This window comes from Xyrauchen texanus, chromosome 6 (genome assembly GCF_025860055.1).
Source record: "Xyrauchen texanus isolate HMW12.3.18 chromosome 6, RBS_HiC_50CHRs, whole genome shotgun sequence".
NCBI classification, from domain to species: Eukaryota; Metazoa; Chordata; class Actinopteri; order Cypriniformes; family Catostomidae; genus Xyrauchen; species Xyrauchen texanus.
Window position 1 is genome coordinate 324561 of NC_068281.1, and position 7500 is coordinate 332060.

The 7500-nt window shown below is 44.0% G+C and overlaps 1 protein-coding gene across 1 annotated transcript in view; it reads left to right on the top strand.

Moving 5' to 3' along the window:
* Positions 1-3227: 3227 nt before the first annotated feature.
* Positions 3228-7500, top strand: part of LOC127645773 (protein fem-1 homolog A) — a 4383-nt gene continuing 110 nt past the window's right edge. Inside the window, exon 1 of the mRNA XM_052129444.1 lies at positions 3228-7500. This exon is cut by the window's right edge and continues 110 nt beyond it. Coding sequence (XP_051985404.1) covers positions 3873-5726 — 1854 coding nt within the window. The 5' untranslated portion in view covers positions 3228-3872 and the 3' untranslated portion in view covers positions 5727-7500.

A 7500-nucleotide genomic window follows, 5' to 3' on the forward strand; every position in this document is an offset into this window, starting at 1 on the left:
TGTAAAAATATATTTGGTACTTTGTTTATTACAGCGCCAATCACACACACACACACACACACACACACAGTACAGTATAACAATACAGTGACTTCATGCATTCCGTGTTTACATCACGCTGCCCGAGTTTCACCACTCTAAAGCTGTCTGAAATCGCCCACTCGTTCACTCATTCACTATTTCCTATATAGTGAATGGCTGTGAGTGCACTATATTTCAGCATTGAGTGAACGAAACGAGTGAGCGATTTCAGACGCTGACGTAAATTCTATGCGTCAGAGAACACTCGGGAGCTGTCGCAGACATTTGTCATGAACATTTCACCTGTGTGGCTTCTTGAATTTGATAATCTCAAAAAAAAAAAAAAAGAATTTGATAATCTCTGTAATCTTTATATAGTTATAGTTTATATATATAATTTTATAATGGGCAATTAAATATTTTATTTTTGCATTAATAAAAATACAAAAAATTCAATGATCATAATACAGTTAATCTTTTCACTTGTTCATTTGATATGCGTATTACATTAATGATAAATTACTTCAATTTGTCATGTTTAGATTTTATTTTTCATAAAAAGATAATAACTATCTGTTAAAGATAAAAATAATGAAAATGCTATTGCACGCTCCTATATATCTTATTAAAACCAATTGTAGAAAAGTAAACTACCAACAAAAACCAACCTAAGTGCACAAGCACACCTTTTCGCTGGGTTCTTCTTATCGTGTCCTCCATCCGAGTCCAGAGGCAAACTTGATGCAACTCTTTGTTTCTAGTGAAGAAAATGTTATTTTACACAACTTTGAGGCATGCGTTGTTGGCTCGTCGACGCCACCCATTGTTAATAATTATTAAGACAAAATAAATTTAGCTGTAAACTAAATAAATGAAGAATAGATCCATTGAACTCTTAAAAACTTATTTTCTGAAATCACATATTTAAAAACTTAGTTTAAAGTTGACTGTATTTTGTCTACATAAGATAAGCTAATAAAATATAGTGTTCAAAGTTGAACTTAATACACTGATGTCAGTAGATAATTTGTGTATCTTATGTTTATATAAATAAATAAAAAATTAATGTCCAGAAGAATGGATTACACATTTAACACACTATAGTGTGAGTGTGTGTGTATTATATATATATATATATATATATATATTTTAACTCCGCAAAAATAGAAACATCCCCTTTTCAGGACACTGTATTTTTAAAGAATTTTGAAAAAATACAAATAACTTTACAGATCTTTATTGTTTCCATGCTTGTTCAATGAACCATAAACAAATAATGAAAATGCACCTGTGGAACGGTCATTAAGACACTAACAGCTTACAAATGGCAAGGTCACAGTTATAAAAACTCAGGACACTAAAGAGATCTTTCTACTGACTCTGAAAAACACCAAAAGAAAGATGCCCAGTGTCCCTGTTCATCTGCATGAACATGTCTTAGGCATGCTACATGAAGGCAAGAGGACTGCAGATGTGCAGAGATAAATTCCACTGTCCATCGTCGAAGGAATGAGCATTACACCGAGGCCTGTACTCTGGATCGATTTGGAGGTGGAGGGTCCGTCATGGTCTGGGGCGGTGTGTCACAGCATCATCGGACTGAGCTTGTTGTCATTGCAGGCAATCTCAATGCTGTGCGTTACAGGGAAGACATCCTCCTCCCTCATGTGGTCCTGCAGGCTCATCCTGACATGTCCCTCCAGCATGACAATGTCACCAGACATACTGCCCGTTCTGTGTGTGATCTCCCGCAAGACAGGAATGCCAGTGTTCTGCCATGGCCAGTGAACAGCCTGGATCTCAATCCTATTGTGCACGTCTGGGTCCTGTTGGATCGGAGGGTGAGGGCTAGGGCCATTCCCCCCAGAAATGTCCGGGAACTTGCAAGTGCCTTGGAGCAAGAACTGGCAAATCTGGTGCAGTCCATGAGGTGGGTGGGTGGCTTCCTTAGCTCCTACAAATGATTTAGAAGAGAATGATAAATCTTACAGAGATTACTTATACATAACATTTTCATATAAAAAGGCTCTGACAGCATAAAGTCATTCAGTATGGTTTTAAAGGAATAGCTCATCCAATAATTATAATTTACTCTTCATTTACTCACCCTTAAGTGGTCTCAAACTTGTGCTCTGTGGAAGAAATTCATACAAATATTTTAGAGACATGATCGGTTTATCTCCATACAATGCAAGGCATAAAAGCACCAAAAAGGTTATGAGTAAGACTAATAGTTTTTTGATTAGAACAGACAAAAAAAATCGTTATACTCCTTTTTCAATATAAACCTTGACATAGTCTTCTAGCCCTAGATTTCATGCTCCAAGATTTCAAGTTTGATTACACTTCCTGACACCATCTAGCATTCTGGATAATTAATAGTCGAGTATGAGCTCTTCAATTGTCCTGAGTAGCGGAGTGAAGGAGGACATATGATATAAATAACCAAGGGCTTGTAAACGTTCTAAAAGGATAATTTGTAAATTTAGATATTATCTGAATTTGTGAAATGTATGTACATATCTGTAATATCAAATAGATACATTAATGCATTACTAAAAAAGCTACTTTTATGCATCATTAAAAAACATCTTGCAGATGAAGCAAATTATGTAAATTTACAAGCAGAACTGCATATATTATTAAGATGAATTTACCTTGTAGGTTAAATTTTTCCCACTTTGTGGCAGGGCTTACCACACCAAGCGACCCCATCTCTTTCAGAACAGTTCTGTAGTACATGTAACGTAATAACTTAAATATTACTATTTACTCATATAAAATGAATCTGAACTCTACTAATTTCTGAGGAAAAGAAATCTACAAACTCACTCCCATCCAAACAGAGCTGCGTTCCTGCGCCCAGAGAAGAGATGCCCATTGGCCATCCTGCTCATTATGAGACGCTTTACGTATTCATCCATGCCTAAAACAATAGAAATCTTCGGTACATTATTTTCTAAGGCATATGCGAATACAGTAGTTACATGTTATAAATAATATATGTGAAGAATCCAACAAATTATCATTTGCTATGTGAAATCTCGACAGTAAAAATTACACTTGCCAGTTTCGAGTCAAAAATTGCATTTAAGCGGAGTTAGTGGCCAATTATAAATTAATCCATCAATATGTATAATTTTACTTAGTTATATCTTGCTACAGATTTATTTGTATTAATAAAATAGTTACTTACATTTGTAAAAGTTGCCGCCTCCGGTGTTTACGTCCGCCATTTGCAATTTTATTTTGCACTCTGCCGCGTCTCCGCGTTGGATTATGGGAAATAGGGGTCGGGAGAGTGTACATCGTGTGTACCCTCGAAATCAGATTGCATTGTGGGTAAGAAAGAGTGAACAAATGTAGGGAATGAGATGTAGGGAATGAATTCGGACACCACTACAAAATGACTGACACCCGAAATAGTGCACTATTTAGTGGATAGGGGGCGGTTTCGGACACAGCTTAACTATGGTGAATGTAGTTCCGTGATCCGTTCAAACACTCGCCTTTGAACGACCAAACCGTTGTTATTTCCTACATTTCCCACAATTCAAGATGGCCGTTTGACGCACCGGCTTCCGTGACGCCCGACAGGCATTGTAGTTCTTTACACCCTTCCCGGAATATAATGACCGGGTGAATGAACTACAAGAGCCAGCGTTCCACACTTCAGTGGTAAACATAGAGCTGTCAAACAACACCGACGCCATTTCGATTTCAGCCTTAAAATGGCAGTAAAATGCAGCGCTAAGATGTTTCCCCTCTAAATCAGAAGCGACACGCGCTTCCCGCTTCTTCACATTCAAACGAGCTTTAACGGACAGTTTGTAACGTCACATGCCGAGAAGATGGATATTAGCACGGCGGTGTTTAACGCGGCGAGAGACGGAAAACTGAAACTCATTCAGAAGTTACTGTGCAACAAAAGTCCCGAGGAGCTGGAGGCGCTGGCGGAGGAGAAGACGCAGGGAGGGACGCCGCTCCTCATCGCCTCCCGGTACGGCCATCTGGAGGTTGTGGATTACCTGCTGGAGCACTGCAAGGCTAACGTGGAGCTCGGAGGCTCCGTGAACTTTGACGGCGAGACGATTGAAGGCGCTCCGCCGCTGTGGGCGGCCTCCGCCGCGGGACATCTGCCAGTAGTGAAGACGCTCCTGAAGCACGGAGCCTCCGTCAATAACACCACCCTGACCAACTCCACCCCCCTGAGGGCTGCATGCTTCGATGGTCATCTGGAGATCGTTCGATACCTGGTGGAGCATTGTGCGGACATGGAGGTGGCGAACCGCCACGGTCATACGTGTCTGATGATCTCGTGCTACAAGGGCCACAGGGAGATCGCCAAGTTCCTGTTGGAGCGAGGGGCCGACGTCAACCGTAAGAGTGTGAAGGGCAACACCGCCCTGCACGACTGCGCCGAATCCGGGAGTCTGGAGATCATGAAGATGCTGATGAAATGTAACGCCCGCATGGAGCGGGATGGTTATGGCATGACCCCGCTGCTGGCCGCCAGCGTCACCGGTCACACCAATATAGTTGAGAATCTCGTGCACCAACCCCGGGCCACCAGAGAGGAGCAGATTGACGCCCTCGAACTTCTTGGGGCAACGTTTGTGGACAAGAAACGTGACCTGCTGGGCGTCATGTGCTACTGGAGAAGAGCGATGGAGCTGCGGCAGGCGGGCGAGAAGGCTGGATTTCTGGCCAAACCCCCCCCGGGTCCCCCCGTCTCGGCGTACGACTGCGCCCATGAGGTGTGCACGGTCGAGGAGCTGGAGGCGCTCATCACAGACCCCGATGAGATGAGGATGCAGGCCCTTCTGGTGAGGGAGCGCATCTTGGGCCCCTCGCACCCGGACACTTCGTACTACATCCGCTACAGGGGGGCCGTCTACGCCGACTCGGGCAACTTCGAGCGCTGCATCAGCCTGTGGAAGTACGCCTTGGACATGCAGCAGAGCAACCTGGACCCGCTCAGCCCCATGACTGCCAGCAGCTTCCTGTCGTTCGCCGAGCTCTTTTCCTTCGTCCTACAGGACAGAGCTAAGGGCACCCTAGCCAACCGCGTCACCTTCCAGGACTTGATGGCCGTCCTGGGCAAGAGCGTGCGGGAGGTGGAGCGTGCAGTGGCGCAGCGGGACAGTCCTCCAGATGCGCCGCAGTTCACCAAAGCCCTCTCCATTATTCTGCACCTCGTCTTCCTGTTGGAGAAACTCGACTGCACTGCGGAGCAAGAGCACCTGAAGAGGCAAACGGTCTACCGGCTCCTGAAGCTCAATCCCCGGGCGAGGAACGGCTACACGCCCTTGCACATGGCTGTGGATAAAGAGACCACGTCGGTGGGCCGTTACCCAGTGGGCCGTTTCCCATCTTTAGCTGTGGCGGGCTTGTTGCTGGAGTGCGGGGCGGATGTCGACTCCCGCGACTGCGAGAACAATGCGCCACTTCATGTCGCTGCCGCCAATGGCTGCCCGGAGATCATGGAGGCGCTCATTCAAGCCGGGGCGCATTTCGACGCCACCAATGCACTACACAAGACGGCCTACGAGCTGCTGGATGAGCAGAGCAGTGAGCGACACGTGCTGCACCCCCTCAGTTACGTCACGCTGCAGTGTCTGGCCGCCCGTGCCATCGAGAAACACAGACTTCCCTACAAAGGGCTCATCTCAGAGGAAATGGAGGCGTTCATCGAGCTGCACTGACCTCAACACGCAAACACCCCATTTTACACCACGTACCTCCATGAAACTCCCATGACCTGGCCTCCCCTTATGCACGAATGCGCCGGCCGGGTTCCAGTCTAAGCAATAATCCCAATCTTATTACAACCGTACTGTAACCAGGTGGTGTTGACACTCGCCAAACCTCCCGCTGTCTTCAAAGGGCTCATGGGAAAATGTTCAAACGACAAACTGTGGACACTTCCAGGAAGTGCCGGCACTGCAGAAAATAAAACTAAAGTGTTCAGTTTTCCAGTTAGGATGTTATTTGCTCTTAACGTTTACTGTAGGCCATGATCTCCTTCATGTTTTTATTTCCTTTGTGAGCAGGAAATGAACAGTTTTGCCTGTCTGTATTGGTTTATGTTGTATTATTGATGAGGTAGTGGCTCGTTCTTGGGTGTAAATGGATCATTCATTGCACGTTTACCAAACGCATGCGACGAGCATTAACGCAAAACTTTTCTATCTCTAGTTTTAATTAAGTCTCATCAAATGTCATCATAACATGGTTTAATTCTGTATTTCCCTCAGATCCTGAGGGTTTGACGCTCACGGTGCCAAACGCGTCTTTCATGACGATCTTTTCTAACGTTGAATGTCTGCGGCTGTGATTGTTGTGTGAATGGCGGAGCGTCCGGAGGTTAAACGGGCTCTGTGGGTTCTAACTCGGCACTTTACCCCCGTCCATGAGAACAGATGTTATTGCTGACGTTATATTGATATCTATGCAGTTTATTATCTGAGGTGGATTTGGAGTGACAGATCTGGCAACCCAGGTTGTTGTTTTTTTTCATTACAGGCTTCCGTGAAAAGCTTAATATGCATTTAAGTCTTATTCTAATTGCCTTGAATTGTATTTTCTCTTTATCATACGAGCTGGGATGTTTTATTTTTCTGTCGGCCTGTCTGTCATTGTAAACACTACCTGAATGAAAGCACTTTGAAAACGTTAATACTTTGCTTAAGTAACCAGAGACTTCTCTCAGAAACTACAGCTGATATGATTAATTTAAGATGATTTACTACAGAACAAAAATGTGTTTGGTGATACCTGAATAAAATTCAAGTGTCCCATCTATGTGTGTGTGTGTGTGTGTTGACTGTAGCATGTATAGAAAGGCATGACCCCTGTAGTTTGGCATGCGTTACTGCAAGTGTCTTTTCAGGAGTGAATGAATGCGGCTCACATTCCTGCAGTGATGTCAGAAGTGTGACATCATCAAAATGCTTCCAGCTGTTATGCAAGTTTTTCCTTTATGACAACTTCATATTAATGAGTTCTGCCGAGTGTGTGTCGCAGGGATGTTTCTGTCGAATGCTGCTGCATACTGACATGATCAACTAAAGATAAGGTCGTGATTTTACCGCTGAAATCTGAGCATGCTCAGAAAGGTAAGTTAATTAAGCATTCTTTGGTTTATTTGACTACATTTAGATGGACACTAGAAAGCGTCTTTTTGCAAAAAAACCGTGTTCTTGATTGCATGCGGTTTATAAGCCGCGTACTCTTTAATCCCATTTACACGCGGCTCAGTCAGTATGCAGCTGTGTCATTTTCCTGCTACGCTAATGTAAATAACAAATATGGGATATGAGGAAAACTTTGTTATTTTATTCTCTGTTGCTTCACTTTATTTCCAGAGTTGATTCTGTGTTTGTTTCCTTCACTTTCTATTGCGACCTGCAGCAGAATTGTGCTGCAGTAGTGGTGTTTCCCCTCTTATGCCAAACTCTGGGATTCCCCCGGTGTGCC